General features: G+C 55.7%; 1 protein-coding gene across 1 annotated transcript in view; it reads right to left on the bottom strand.

The window, feature by feature from the left end:
- Nucleotides 1-12,521: 12,521 nt before the first annotated feature.
- The window catches only part of NFAM1 (NFAT activating protein with ITAM motif 1), a 50,790-nt gene continuing 47,698 nt past the window's right edge, over nt 12,522-15,613 (bottom strand). The window contains exons 7-8 of the mRNA XM_007454093.1: nt 13,567-13,899; nt 12,522-12,652 (exon numbers count right to left, since the gene is read on the bottom strand). Coding sequence (XP_007454155.1) covers nt 12,522-12,652; nt 13,567-13,899 — 464 coding nt within the window. The remainder of the gene's footprint in view (nt 12,653-13,566; nt 13,900-15,613) is intronic.

Here is a 15,613-nt window from a genome sequence, read left to right as displayed (position 1 = left end):
TGGGAACGCTACGGAAATCAGCTTAGCCCCAGTGAAGACCGCGGCTCTGCGCTGGCTCCCATGAAGCATGTGGAGTAAGGGAGACACAGAAAAGCAGAGAGCCCCGTCTGGAATGCTCTCCCCCTACACCTCCCATGGCTGGCCACTTCTCTTCCCTGAGGTCTCGGATAAAAGCCTCCCTGACCACTCTGCCTCCATTAGTGCCCTCCCCCGCCCCACACACAGCCTCCCCAGCATCACTCAGCTCTCCTACATAGCTCTGCCCACAATCTGGCACCAGACATGTTTTTGCTTGTTTACTAGGTGACTCTCTTTCCTGCCATATTGTGAGGGTGGGGACCTGGTCTGTTTTATTCACAAGTGCATCACTCCCCACACCTCACCCCCCAACACAGTATCTTGTGCATAGTAGGGCCTCAATATCCTTATTAAGTGAATCAATTTGCTGAAAAATGTTGCAGAGGGAAAAGCCCAGGGGTTGTGAGAACACAGCGGGGGCATGTTACCCCCGATCTGAGTCGGGGGAGGAGGGAATGGGGAAGTGTTTTGGGCAGAAGGCACAGCAAAGGCAAGAGCCCGATGGCAAGAAAGACCTGGGCTCTGGGGATCTCCAGGCGCAGTCAATGAGCGTGAGAGGAACACAGAGTGTGAGACGGGGAGGCCAGCAGGGTCCCAGAGAGGGTGCCAGGGGGCTCTTTGCAGGGCTCCAGCTCTGAGGCAGGGGTCTCCCAGCATCTAGATCACGTACCAGGCCTGCCTAGGCCAGCCTGACACCCCAGCCCACAGGCACAAGGAGCACAGTCCTGGGTGCCCGCCTCTGGGTCAGGGAGCCGTCGACCACCCATGCAGGCTGCAGCCTGTGGCCCCATTACCAATGGCCTCCTCCAGCAGAGCAAACGAGTTGGCACCAAGAGACAGAGCAGCTTGGGTGAGCTTCTCACTGCAGAGGATGGCACAGCTATGGACAGCAGGCTATGTCACTCATGTGTTGCAGCCAGGACCTACGGGAGGCGGGCAGGTGGTGGCGGCAGTGGTGGCAGCAAGAACTGGCTGTGTTCAGGCCAGCAGACAGCTCTCACATCCTATACCAGCACACCCTGGCACGGCGGAGTGGTCACGTGCGAAAAGCCACTCCAGACGCCCTCCCTCTCTCCAGGCCCAGGCCAGGCCTTGGCGCCCACCTCCCCTACCCTTGGACAGCCTCAGCCTTAACCACCACCAGCTCTAGCTGCCCCTGGACCCCTTCACCTAGATGTTCCCCAACTTCGGCCTGCTCCAGGCATCTCATCTCCGCAAATCTCCACCCCCGCCCCCAGGTATTCAGTCCAGAAACTGGTGCCTTCTCCTGGCCTCCTCTCTCCCACATCCTCAAACCACATGGACTCTCTCAGCTCCAGTCCCGCTGCCATCTCCCTCCTTCCTCTGTCTCTGCCTCCAGCCCTGCTCCTGAGACCCTCTAAAGATTCCCAATCACAGGGAGAACAAAGCCCAAGCCCCTTCCTTTCTGCCCCTTGAAAGGCCAAACTCAGACCCGCCACAGGGCCTTTGCACCTGCCTCTGCCTGGGATGCTCTTCCCCCTGATCTCCCCATGACTGGCCCTCCTCGTCCTTCAGGTCTCAGCTCAAATGTCTCTTCTTAGAGAGGCCTCCCCCAGAACACCCTGGCCAATGGTACCCACACTCCAGTCACCATCACTTCACTCTTTCACATTCTCATGTACCTACTTCCTGGCTCACTGTCTGTCTCCCCATCAGCCTGGGAGGTGCTTGACTCTGTGGCTGTGTCTGAATGGTCACTTGCTGTGTCCTCAGAGCCTGGCATATAGCAGGTACTCCATACATCTGTTCAACAAATGAGTCCATCAACTGTCAGTCTCCATGGTACAGCTGGACCTAACCACAACAGGGGCTCCCGGGACCCTCTGGACGCTGCAGCCTCGTGTCCAAGGCCGCTGTGATCTGGCCTTTGCCTAATTCTCCAGCCTTGACTCTGGGGCTCCTCCTCTCACTCTGATTCCCAGACTCACACTGTGCCAGGATGCCCTCCCTGACCCTTCTCTGCCAGCAAAGTCCTACTTATCCTCTCCACAGCACCTTCTCTGACCTGCCCAAGCCCATGCCTCCTGCTCCTGACGTCTCCTCCACAGTCCTCAGCACCTTCAGTCCACACCCCTCCTCATTCACTGCCTCGCATCAGCTTCCATCCCTCACCTCCTTTCCTGTCCTTTGTGCTTACAAGCCCTGGTGCCACAGGCAGTACTTAGCGTCCCTCACATCCTGCACTTTCACATCTCCACGCCTTTGACCCCTGCTGTTCCCTCGGCCTAAGTGCTCTTCTCTGCTGCACAAACTCCTACTCATCCTTCAAGACCCAACTCAAAATGTCACCTCTTTTGTAAAATGCTGCCTGTTTTTTCCCATCCATCAGGATTCTTTTGGTTGTAAGAGAAAGAAATCAACTCAAGAGAGCTTGATCCAAAAAGGGGACACGTCTATTTATGTAACTGAAAACTCCAGGGGTGGTTTCAGGCATAGCTGAATCCAGAGGCCCAAATGAAGTAATATATACTTTCATCTCAGCTTTCCTTCCCTCCACGTGATGACCTTGTTGGAGAGTCCCCACCCTAGATATGGTCACGCAAGAGGGCAGCCAGAGGTCCCATATGCACACCCTCTGGGTTCAGCAACCATAGCCAAATCAATCTCCACCACAGATTCTAAGTCAAAGTTCCAGGAAAGCCTCTGATAGGCTCAGATGGGCCATGTGCTCATTTCTCAACCAATCATCATGACCAGGAGGATGGGGTGTTGCGTTCACCCTGGGCGCTGGAAGGCTGTGGGTCCCAGGACCTGTGGGCGCCAGGAAGACAAGCCTCTCAGGCCCCAGTCCCACTCTGGACACACCTCCCCCTCAGTCTCCATGCATCCCTGTGCTGTGGGTTCTGTCTACGCAGCCAGGTCCCTGGATGCTCACAGCTTCGCAGGACAAGGAAGCCTATCTCCCTCACAGCTAGTTCCCTGCTGCCTACTCAGTGACAGCCCCAGAGGGCAGCCTGAGAAACTTTTTGCCTGACTGGACGGAGGTCTGCTGCACAGGGGAGTCTACACGTGCTGGGTGTGTAATAATGGGTTAACCGCCACCCCTGGCAGGCAGCATATCTGCATTTTCACGGAGGCCTCAGGGGGACACAAAGCTTTAAATGACAATGCAGAAGGTCTGAAGGGGGGTGCCCACAGCGGGGGTGGCGGGGGTGCCCTGCGGAGCCCAGTCCCAGCAGCCCAGCCTGCGGCGGCCACTCAGCCAATCCCGAAGAGCTCGCTAAGGGGCTGCGAGTGGAAGGGCTGGGAAAATAATTACCGAGGAGGCCCGGGAGGGAGGCGGGGAGGCTGGAGAGAGGCTTAATGAAACTGCTAACGCGTTAGTGATTCCTGCCTGCTTGGGAAGGCGGAGGCAGACAGCCATGTTGCCAGCTCCCGCGACAGAGTCTGCCAGGCGGGACGGGCTGGGCACGGCGAGGCGGCAACAATAGGCACCTCTTCATCATCTGCCTCTCAACATGCGACTTTCAAAGGGCAATCTTAATATACTGAAGTCGGATGACAGTATATTTCAACACATCTCATATTACATCGGGCTGGAGCCCATGCAGATCCATTACAAACAGAATGGCTAAAATTCTGATTAAACAGCATCACAGAGATCTAAGGACCACGGTGAGCAGGGTGTCTGCTCCCATTTTCCAGACAGGAAATGAGGGCCCCAGGAGGTCATCCACCTCTGGGGAAACAGGGTCATTCCAAGAAAGCATCCAGCCCTTTTAGCCCTCCTGTGAGCAGCCCCTTTGCCCAGACCCCACACGGCTTTTCATTATCAGAAGAGCTCTGTGACGCAGGCAGATGCCACAGCTCCTCTTAACAGATGTGTCCAAGAGTCTTGCCCAAAGTCACAATGCTAGGCCAAGAGGCCAGAGCACCACCCCAGGCTCAGGCTCTCGGTCCATCGCTCCATCCTCCGCACTAGGTGGGCGCTTATTTAGCAATGCAATCTGCCCTGTGGTTTTCAGTTTACATCTCATTTCAGCTCCAGGTGAGAAAACAAAGGCACAGAGAGGTTAAGTGATGTGCCCAAGTCCCCACAGCTGGTTGGCTACAGAGCAAAGATTCAGAGCTGGGGGTTTTGACTCCAAAACCATGTGCTTCTTGTTCAAACATTCCATGGTGCACAGTGGGTACTTGGTACCCCCTGGGCGGTTGACAGAGAGATTTGGGGCCGCAGAGAAGCCCACACTCCACTTAATCAGGGTTCTCTGGGGAGCAAAGAGAAGTTGGGGCAGCTGCCTAAGGCAGAAATGACCACACAACAGCACTCAGTGTGCTCCACTCTGAGCCAGGCGTGCGCCCAGCACATAGCAAAGTGCCATCCCCACTGTACAAATGAGGAAACTGAGGCTTGGAGAAGTGAAATCAAATGCTTTACACAGTGACCCCCAGCTGGTGAGTGACATAGACCGAACCATTCAACAATTCCATGGGGTAGCCCTGACCCAACTGCTGCCTACCCCCAGCCTCGAGCAGGCACTTAGCCAGCCAGCTGCTCATGGAACGCAGTCCCAGATACAGACTGGAGGCCAGTGATACCAGGAACCAAGTTGGGCCCACCCCCCCTCCCCCCACCCCTAGATGCACAGAAAAGGCTGGGCGACAGGAGTGGGTGTGAAGAGAGGGTCTCGGTCCCTGCACACTGAGCAAAGCATCCCCTGCTCCCATGCTGGTCAACAGCCTGGTTGGGAGACTCAGGAGACCAGGAACTTGGTGCCTAGCTGGATGCCCCATATCAGAGTCTAGTGCAGACGAGGCCTGAGAGGAAAGACTGCACCATCTCTACCTCACAGGTGTCCCCTTGGACCCTTCCAGATATCCCCAGGCTTGGGGAGACTCCTTTCTAGGGGTTCTAGCAGCTCATCTGCTCCTGGGTTTGTTTCCCCAGGGAGGCCTCCAGAGGGTGAAGCCACTTCTCAACCCCCCTGTGAGTACAAGACAGCAGTGCAGGAGGCGTGTCCTGAATGAATGAATGAACAAGTGAATGAATGACGGAACAAGCCCCTGCCTCCTGACCTGCCACTGCAGTCACTTCCCACAGCAGCCCCCACCCAGTGAGGAGGCTGTTTCTGTCTGCACAAAAGGACTCCTGCCTCACGAGACCAACCCTGGCCCTCAACCATTGCCAGACAAGGAAGATGAGGTTCGGAGAGCCCAGGGCCTCACGGGAGGCGGGAGCACAAGGGTTAGGACCCAGAAACCTGGACTTCAGTCTGTGCCTCAGCCGCAGGCTCTGACTTGTTCTCGTTTCTAAAGGCAAATCCACACATGCTCCCTTGTCTGACCCCACCCACCCCAGGGGACATGGCCATGCCCACCCCATGGATGAGTACGCTCGGGGTGCAGAGCGGTAGAGGGCCCAACCCAAGGTCACGTGTTCATCAGGTTGCACAGGTCTCAAATCCCTCTGATCTTCCCGTTCTCAACATCCACTCCACGCTCCAAAGCCGTCTCTTTGCCCATCACAACACAGTGAAGAAGGGGAGGGGGAGGGGGAGGGGGGGAACTAACACAAGCTCAGGTTCCTTAGACCCTGAAACCAGAATCCAGGGCATGGGTCTGCCTGCCAGTAGTCCAGCACTAACCCCAGGACCTAGCTTCACCCATTAGAGGGTAGGCAATATCCCCAGAGTCCTCTGGACCCTGACTCCACTCAACAGTAAGCCAACATCAGCACCAAGATCCCTGGGGTTCTGCAGTCAGTCACTTGGTAACCCAGTCCTGCCAACTAGTGGCTGGCAGCCGGGGGGGAAGGGCCCCCCCCCCCCCCCCCCCCCGGCGGGCTCCTTTCTGGTCAGGGGAAAGGCCTCTAATGAAGGCCCCACGGATGCTGCTGAGCTGGTGGTGTCAGCCTGGGAGCCCCGCGGAGCTGCAGGGCGCGCATCTCTGCTCCCAATTAGCACACAGGTCCTCCATCAAAGCGCACGCCTGCTGCCAGGAGCAGAGGCCAGAGGGACGGCCCTTCTAACAGTAGGAGGAGGCCACGGCTCTCTGGCAGGCCCTGGCCCCTGCACCTTGCCTTTCTGCGGGGAGTGCAAAGCCCCCAATCCCCTCACTCACTCACACCCTCTCCAATCAGCCAGCTCAGGGCAGATGCCGTCACCCCCGGGGGGACACGCTAATGAAGATGACCGACATTAATCTCTTCCCTCTCCCGACAGGTCAATTTATAGTTCCATGGGGAGACCTGGCACTTGGCCAGAGGGCCTGACATAACTCTCCCTGTTCCCCAGGAGGACGGTGGGGGTGGGCTTGATGGGGCAGAGGGGGCTAGGGGCCCCAGGGACAGGGTAGGGAGGCCCCTCCACTTGAGTGTCCACCATCACTGCCCCAACAAATCCAGGTGGGACCTTGGCCCCTGAACGTAATGGCTGAGGGACAAGGCCTGCAGGAACCCGGGAGCAAATCTGGTCCTCAGCGCTTCAGGCCAGGGAACCCTGCTCACCAGCAGGAGACCCCAAGGACGCAGGAGGCTTGTGATTTCCCACTCCTCACAGATTCCCATGGGGTTATGAGAGCCCCTCTAAGGAGCTACGGTTCATCTGCTTCGGACAGACTCCCCGGCGTTCATTCCTCAAAGATCACTGAGCTGGCCAGAGCTTCCAGGCTGGTGGGGGAGGCCGACGTGGAAGCATGTTGGCCCCGGCCGAACCACGCCGAGAGCCATATGGAGGGACTCACCCAGAGCTGGGGTGCCCAGGGGAAGGAGCAGTGACGGCACCCACCGGAGAGAGGTCGGGGTCTGGGAGGGCACGGGGAGGAGAGGGCACAGCTAGGCCCTGAGGATGAGTGGGCGTTCAACAGGCCAGGAGACACGGAGGAGGGGCTGTGTGCGGATGAGACCATCTCGGTCTCAGGGGCGACCCAGTGCTCAGGGGCTCTGCAACCAAAGGACATCCGGCTCACAGGAGTGAGGCTGCAGAGGGGGGCAGGGCAGACCACAGAGAAGCCCAGCCTCAAGAGACGGCTCAGGAGTTTGGCCTAGTTTAGGTCTGTGGACAGCTGAGGAGTTCAGAAGCTCAGAGCTGCTTTTAGAAAGACAGCTTCGGCTATGGTGTCCCAGAGCAATGGTGGAGGCTGGGGAAGAGAGGTGGGAATGTCCCGGTCAGAGGGTAAAAGGAGGGAGAGATGCTTGTGGGGTAGAACCAACGGAACCCTGTGGTTGATTAGATGGATGGACAGGTAAAAGCGTCCGGGAGGCCATAGGCCTGGGGGTCTCCACTTTGGGTGCAGATGGAGGCGATGTCATTGGTCTGGGGTAGGATAAGGAATTGGGCCTGATGCTAAACGTGTGAGTCTGGAAGGTCCCAGAAGGAGCAAAAACCCAGGCCTGGGCTCAGGAGAAGCCAGGACCCAAATGTTGGCCCTGGGGGGCAAAATTCTGAGCAGCGCTGGACTCCGCCCGATGCAATTCATTTCCTTGGCAGAGGTGAAGCCAGGGGACTAATCCCCCCTCCCAGACACTCCAGGAGGAAGCAGGCGCCTGGCAAAGGCAGAGTGTGAAGCCAGGCAGTCAGTCCCAAGTGCTGGACAGAGCCCTCCTACAAGAAGCATATATGGGCCAGGCTGCCCCCACCTCCCCCAGTGCCAGAGCCCAGTGCTGGTTCTGCACTTAATAGGTGCTCCATGAGTCCCTGCTGAAGGGACTCCCCTTTCTTTCAGGCCCTGGCCCCTCCCCACCCCACCCCCACTCAAGGCAACCCACCAGGTCTCATCTAATCCCCTCAGCAACCCTGGGAGTGTCTTCCATTTTCCTAGGCTGGAGACCCAGGCCCAGAGAGCTAAGGGATCTGCTCAAAGCCTCTCAGCTTTCAGGTGCTAGAGTCAAGATGGAACCAGGGTCTAAATGACCCCAAACTGCACATTCTTAAAGAAAGGGGGAAAAAAGAACAAGGCTGAAATAAAGAACCTAAACGCTTACAGTGGCTGCATTATGGTGGCGGGACAATGGCTGATTTTTTTCCTTCTCTTCTACAATGAAATATTCATACCCTCACTCTGTGGCTGTGCGTGCCCTAGTGGGGAGAGCTCCAGTTTTCGGGGGGGGGGGTCAAATCCTGGCTTGGCCACTTCCTAGCTGGGGACCCCGAGCAAGCTATTTGCCCTCTCCTAGCCTCTGCTTTCTCATCTGTACAATGGGGACAAAAAAAAACCCTACTTCAGACGAGCCGGTCACACCCGGCACACAGTAGGCACGCAGTAAGTGCCAGCCTTAGAGCATCACTCCCCCGCCTTCTCGCCACCTGCCCGGCCTCCAGAGGGAACTTGAGACGCCCCCACGTGCCAGACGCTGGTGCTGGGCGAGCACCCGGTCCCCCGGGCAGGCGCCCACCCCGGGCGGGCGCCCACCCACCCTCCTGCCTCACCCCGCCGCGTCCGCGCTGCCCGCTTACCCTGGCGGCCGGAGGGCCGGCATCGGTCCCGCAGGAGAGCCCGGGCAGCGGGGCCGGGCTCCGGAGCGCAGGGCGCGGGAAATATTTTAATTTTACCTGCAGGTGTAAATTACCTAATTGTTGTAAATCATAAGTAGCTTGAAGAAAAGGGTTTTTCTGTACCTGAAAAACAAAGACTAGAAGCCAGCAGTATGTTAGACAATTCATAAAAACTATAATCATATTTAGTTCATTTAATCCCCTATAATTTATTTTGTTCTGAGTCCAGTTTCTCCATTAGTTTTGTTGACATTGCTTGATGATTTAGGATGATAGTGACAGTGATAATTTCAAGAAATTTGTGACATTAAGTCTTGTATGATTTGTCCAGTGAAGTGGGTGTCTTGATCACTGGAGATGGTAGACACTATACTCCAAGTGGGAAACACATTTTCTAACCTTTTCCTTTTCATTGTGAGCCATTCCCTGCAGCCAGAGAAATCTTTAACCCATCTAATAGAAAATGAGGTTTGTCAGGGAGCCAGGAAAAGTCAAGTGGCCGGCCCTTGCCTGAAGCCCCAGCCCACCCGCGCCCAGTTCCCCGCAAGGACTGGCGCCGCTGGTGGGGTTACGCCAGCCCCCCACTCAACCGGCCCACCTCACCCCAACCTCCCCATTCACAAATCCCCCACCGTCCAACCGGCCCAGCCCTTCACAGCCCCAACTTCTAAGCAGCCGGCTCCACCTCCGCGCCCCCTGCCCATCACCACCACCACCGGAGGTCAGAAACTCCTGGCCCACTGGCCCGATCCAGCCAAAGCCGTGCTTGCTTTGACCTCATAGTAATTTTTATTTTGAATTAAAATTAATTCCCATCATTTAAAAATCGGTAGTTTTCACAGACAAATCTCCATTTCCAGCTTAGTTCGGAAAAGAGGAGGCTCAGGCGGAAGCCTCTCCCCTTGCATTGCCGCTTGGCAACAGCCTTACCAGAGCACTGGCCTGCAGCTCGCCCCAGTCCCCACCAGGCCTGCCTGCCTCGCCCTGGAGGCCTGTGCCTTGTCACACTGGCACCTGGCCTTTCACACACCGGCCCCTTCCCGTGCCTTTGCAGGTCCCTTTCCATAGGATACCCACCCCCACCCCTTGAGGCCCTCTCCTGGGAAGCCTCTGAAACCTCCACACCCACAGCGGTGGCCACCCAGCCCCTTCCTGCTCTCACAGCCCCCCAGGAGGTGGTGATGCCTGCCCTGTCCTGCCTGATTCCTTGCTGGCTGGCACTGTGGCCTCTGCGGCTGCGCCCTCGCCACGGCCCTGCTGCTCTCTGGCTGGATTCTCCTTCTCATCCTGGCTCTGGGCCTGGCCCACAGTAGGCACTCAGTAAGTGCTGGCTGAGCGGCAACCAAAGAGGAACAGCCGGACTGGGATTCCACAAGGCGGCCTGGGCCATGGCGGGCACAGGGCACGAGTCCCTGCAGCTGATGTTCATTTTAAAAGCCCCAAATGTTCATTCTGGGCGGCTCTTGCCAACCAAGGAAACTAATGATTTCCATGCTTCATTTTTCTCCACCTTAATCCCACTGCCAAGGTTTCAGGGCCTCTGCTGCTGCTGCCCTCAGACTGGCATCAAATCCCTCCCCGAAGGTGCAGTCCACCTGGGGAGTGTCCAGGAGGTTCAGGGAGGGCACAACTGTGCCTCCCTCACCCTTGTGAGGTCACAGCAGGCTTCAGGGCCACAGATCTGAGGTCAGAAGCTGGCCAGTGCCCATGGGGGGAACAGAGTAGCCCAGAGAGCCCTCCTGGGCTGGTGCAGCTGTGATGACTCCCCTGGGCAAGTGTCTCTGGTACCCCTTCATCCTACTGCTTCCTGAGCAGAAGACAAGTGGGCGCCAGGCAACAGCCACCCCTCTCCAGCCACCCCTCTCCAGCTACACAGTTTTCTAAAAAGCTGTGTCACAAATCCAGCCAGATACCAGGATCCCATCTTACAGAGAAGAAACAAGTTCAGAGAGGGTGACCTTGCTAAGGTCACAGACTGTAGGGCACTAAGCCAGGAGCCTCTGTGGCCCTCCAGAGTGTCCCTGCCCCATAGCAAAGTGAGACCCCCTCAGGGCTGTATCCAAAGCTAAGTCTAGGAGGTGGGACTGGTCTGTAATGGAGGAGATGCAGGCACCTCGATCCCAGCGCTGGTTCTGGACAGGCCTCCCTCGCAGAGCCTTGCACACCTGAGCCAACGTCTCAGGACCCTGTCCCCATCTCCTCAACCACCCCCTGGCCACAGTGGCCCAACCAGGTGCCCTTTCAGTGCTAGGGCCAGGAAGCAGGCCTGGCTCAACAGCCAGCAACCCTGAACAAGTCAAAAACACCTTCCTGGGCTTTGGTGTGCCCATCTGCAACATGGGGGAACAACCCAGCCTCTATGGGCTTTCGGGGGCACAAACACGACAGCAGATAAGGAGGAGGGAGAGTCAGGAGGTTAAGTGCTTAGGTTCTGAGGTGAGCTGCTCTGAGTTTGCAGTCAAACGCTCTACCCCTGATCTATACCCCCTGAGCTGGTCTGAGTTTGAATCCTGACTTCCCAACCTCTCAGCTGTGACTCACCCACTTGGGGCCTCAGTTTCCTTCTCTGTAAAAAGTGTAGGAGCAGATCATAAGACGATCAACTGACTTCAGAGACTGTAATGAGGCTGATGTGGGACAGTGCGTGTAGAACCACTCAGCACAGCCTGGCAGTCATAAGGTTCAAGGCTTATGACCTTGACCAGCAATAGTGAAAAGCATGGGCCCTGGAGGGTTCACATCCTAGCTCTACTGAACCAGCTGTGTGGTCTTAGGCAAGTCACACAACCTTGCTGGGCCTCAGTTTCCTTGTCTTTAAAATAGGAATATTAATGACAGTTCCCACACCATCTGGTGGTGCTGTAGATTAAATTAGACAACTCAGGTCCGATGTTTAGAACAGTGCCTGGCACCAGGAACACGTAGACAGCATTAGCTCACTGCTCATTACTCTCAAGATTAGTAAGGGCAGCCAGTCCCAAGCCCAAGGACCCAGGACAGTCCCTTGACCACAGGCCGGGGAGCCCCAAGGTTGCCCAGCCTAGAGGCCTTGGTAGCAGTGACAGGCAGTGGGGAGGGAGGACTAGCTGAGTCCCTCAGGGTCCAGGATTGTCCTGGAGGCAGTCCTGTCCAGAGAGAGGCCCACCTGGACAGAGGGGTGAGGGACCCTTACAGAGGCCTTTCCTGACCCCCTAACTTCAGTACTTCCCGATTGTCCCATCTTTTACTGTCTCTGTAGTAACGATCAGTATTTTAAATCATCTTTATTCACCTATGGATGGTCTTTCTGTCTTTGCCCTCCCTCCATATAAGCTCTGTGAGGACGGAAGTTTTTGTCTGTCTTGATCCTTGTCATATCTGAGTCAGAGCCAAGCACATAGTAGGTGCTCAACAAACATTTGCCACTAGAAAATCAGATGATAACATTTAGCCAGATGGGTGGGATGGCAGAGCTCCCCTTCCCAGAAGACAACCCAGTCCAGCTGCTGCCCCTTTGTTAGCTCAGTCCCCCACAGCGGGGGTCGGGGGTCCAGAGTCCTAGCCACTCTGCAGCCAGGAAGCATGTCACTGTCACTGCAGTGCAACTGGGCCTCTTGGGTGAGGGAGGGACCCAGGCAACTTTCTGGCTCACAGCTCATTTCAGAGCTGCCGGGTGACACAGACGGGCCCACAGGCTCAGGAAGGCCCCGTTCCAGCAGATGCAGCCTGGGACTCCTGCCCTAGAGCCCGGCAGGGCTTCTCCACCCCCGGAACTGGAGGGGTTTCCAGGCTGAGTCCCAGGGTGTCATTTGGGGGCTGGGCTGCCATCCCCTCCCCAGCCACAGTCCCCTCACGTGTGCATGGCACTCCCCCGTTACAGTTTACAAAGTGCGTTCACAGACATTATCACATCGGCTCCTAAACGCCCCCTAAAAACCACAATAAATCTCTCGCTCTGGCTCCCAAGCCCACCGGCTGCTGCGTAATCAGCAATCAGCAAGCAGAGGGGCCTCAGGGCCCAGAGCCTGCCAAAGCCGACACCAGCAGGGGCAGAGGGGGTTCCACGTGGGCGGGTAGCAGGTGGTGGGTGGCAGGCCCAGCTGGGGCGCTGCGGGAGCGAGGAGCAAGCCCGAGGCCCAATCCTGCAAAGAAGAAAAACGCTGTCTGGGAGAGCAGCCAGCAGGGCTGGAGGGGAGAGGTCTGGGAACCAGACTGAGGGGTGGGGCAAAAGTTAGGGACGGGGACAGGAGGGTCCCTTAGCACTTAGGAGCTTTGCAGGGCAGGTGGGCCCATGGCGAGGCACCAGGGGCCCAGGGACAGGCAGCCTCATCTGGCTTTTCACCTGCTTCTCTCCACCCCCGAGATAACAGCCCTGACCAGTTAGTTCCCCAGTGTGCCAGGACTTCGTGCTTGCTGTCCTCTGCCCGAATGCCTTTACTGCCTTTTTGACATCCTAACCCTCCTTGAAGGACAGTTCAGAACTTTCCCACCTGTAGATCCCTCCCTAGCTTCCAGAGGCTGCACCTCAGGCCTCAGCTGTGCCTGGGACCCCTCTCCTTGAATTGTCAGGCACCTTTTCCTCTTTGTACCTTGTGCCCCGGAGGGCAGCAGCTTTGCAGTGGTCCAGAGCCAACCTCCCTCCCCACCCCCACTTCCCCCCGATACACACTGAGTCACAAGCAATGGCACGAGGCTGGGGGCTGCTGGCTGGCCAAACACCCCAGACCAGATGGTTGTAGAGGGAGGTGAGACCCCCCACATGACAGGCCCAGCCACCACTGCTCCTGTGTTTTCAGCCCAGCACCCAGCTCCAGGCAGCCACCGAAAAAGAAATCCCCAACGTCTGAGCCAAATCAGCCAGCAGCCGTGGTTGGGTTTTGTTTTTTTTACCATTTGCCTTGATTCTCAAAGTTATAGGAGCTCAGCTTACAAACTGTGGAAGGTTCAGGAAAGTTTAAATAAGCAGGGAGAGGGAGGGCCTGGCCCGAGGGGCCTGTGGCTGCCCTGGCAGGCGTCCCTCCCGCAGACAAGCCTGTATCTTCCCCCTGCTGCCCACCCATCAGGCGGGTGCCCGGGCAGGCTACGGGCTTGACCTCTGGGATGCAGAGGCAGCTGATCTGTCGCAGCTGAGACTGTGGCTGTGTTGCAGAGGGCGTGGAGCAGGTGGCAGCTTCTCTGCGGTCACCTCCGAAAGGATTGGCGTTTTCCCATTTCCTTGATATGAAAACCAGCTGCTGGGCCCGGGGCCCGGTGGGTGGAGACACTGTAGTTCCTGTGAAGTGTTCATCATGTGGTGTCTCAAGTGGGTCAAGGCAGTGGACACGAGGGAGCTGGAGGCGGAAGGTGACGCTGGAGTCCCTCTCTGAGACCTCGGAGACGGCACCCGGGACTGGGAGTGCGGAGCTCAGGGAAGCCCAGGGCCTGGCTCCTCAGCCTGGTGTCCCAACTCCTTTTCCCTGATGAGGGATTTGTATCCAGAAATATAAAGACCTCTTACAACCCAACAATAAAAGGACAGGAATTCCCTGTCAGTCCAGTGGTCTGGACTTGGCACTTTCACTCACGTGGTCTGGGTTCAGTCCCTGGCTGGGGAACTAAGATCCTGCAAGCTGCATGGCGCAGCCAAAAAACAAACAAACAAAACAAACAAACAAAAAACAATAAAAGGACAAATAACCCAATTTTGAAATGGGCAAGGAATATGAACAGACATTCTCTAAAAAAGATGTGTAAATGGCCAAGAAGCACATGAAAAGATGCCCAACGTCATCAGTCATTAGCCAAAACCACAATGAGATACCATTTCTCACTCACTGGGATGGCTGTAATCAAAAGACAGGCAATAACAAGTGTTGCTGAGAGGATGTGGAGAAATTGGGACCCTCATACACAGCTGGTAGGAATGTAAAATGGTGCAGCCACTGTGCAAAACAGTCTAGCCACTTGTCAAAAGGTTAAACAAAGAGTTACTATACAGGGACTTCCCTGGAGGTCCAGTGGTTAAAACTCTGCACTTCCACTGCAGGGGCCACGGGTTCGATCCCTGGTCGGGGAACTAAGATCCCACATGCCGTGCGGCACAGCCAGAAAGTTAAAAAAAAAAAAAAAAGAGTTACTATATAACCCAGCAATTCCACCTCTAGGTATCCACTCAAGAGAAATGAAAACACACATCCATACAACAATTTGTACGGAATGTTTGTAGCAGCATTATTCATAATAGGTCCCAAATGGAAAAAGCCCATCTGATGAATGGATGAATAAAATGTGGAAATGTGGTCTATCCATTCAATGGAATATTATTCGGCCATAAAGAGGAATGACGTACTGATTCATGATACAACATGAATGAATCTTAAAAAAAAAAAAAAAAAAAATTATGCGAAGTGAAAGAAGCCAGACAAGAAAGGTCACATATTGTCTGATTCCATTTATGGGAAATGTCCAGAATTGGCAAATCCATAGGGACAGAAAGTAGATTAGTGGTTACTCAGCCCTGGGAGTAGGGAGAAATGAGGAGGGATTACTAATGGGTACAGAGTTTCTTTGGGGGATGATGAAGGTGTTCTGGAATTAGATAGTGCTGATGGTTGCACAACTCTATAAATATGCTAAAAACTAGTGAGTTATACACTTAAAAATATATATATATATTTATTTTTGGCTACGTTGGGTCTTCGTTGCTGTGCGCGGGCTTCTCGTTGTGGTGGCTTCTCTTGTGGAGCACGGGCTCTAGGCACACGGGCTTCAGTAGCTGTGGCTCGAAGGCTCTAGGGCACAGGCTCAGTAGTTGTGGCGCACGGGCTTAGTTGCTCTGCGGCATGTGGGATCTTCCCGGACCAGGGCTCGAACCCGTGTCTCCTGCATTGGCAGGCAGATTCTTAACAACTGCGCCACCAGGGAAACCCGAATTATTCACTTTAAAAGGATGAATTTTATGGTATGTGAGTTATATTGCAATGAAGCTTTTTTTAAAAAAAATGATAAAATGATGGATATCTCAATGAAGCTAATTTTTAAATGAGAAAATGTCCCATACCTCAGTCTACCCCATGGGCCCCCAGGAGTTGGCCCTGCCACCTGCCCAGGCTTGGCCCCTGCTG

Source organism: Lipotes vexillifer, unplaced genomic scaffold, assembly GCF_000442215.2.
Source record: "Lipotes vexillifer unplaced genomic scaffold, Lipotes_vexillifer_v1.1 scaffold382, whole genome shotgun sequence".
NCBI lineage: Eukaryota > Metazoa > Chordata > Mammalia > Artiodactyla > Lipotidae > Lipotes > Lipotes vexillifer.
The sequence above is the reverse complement of the archived record's forward strand: the minus strand, read 5'-3'. Positions and strand labels throughout refer to the sequence as shown.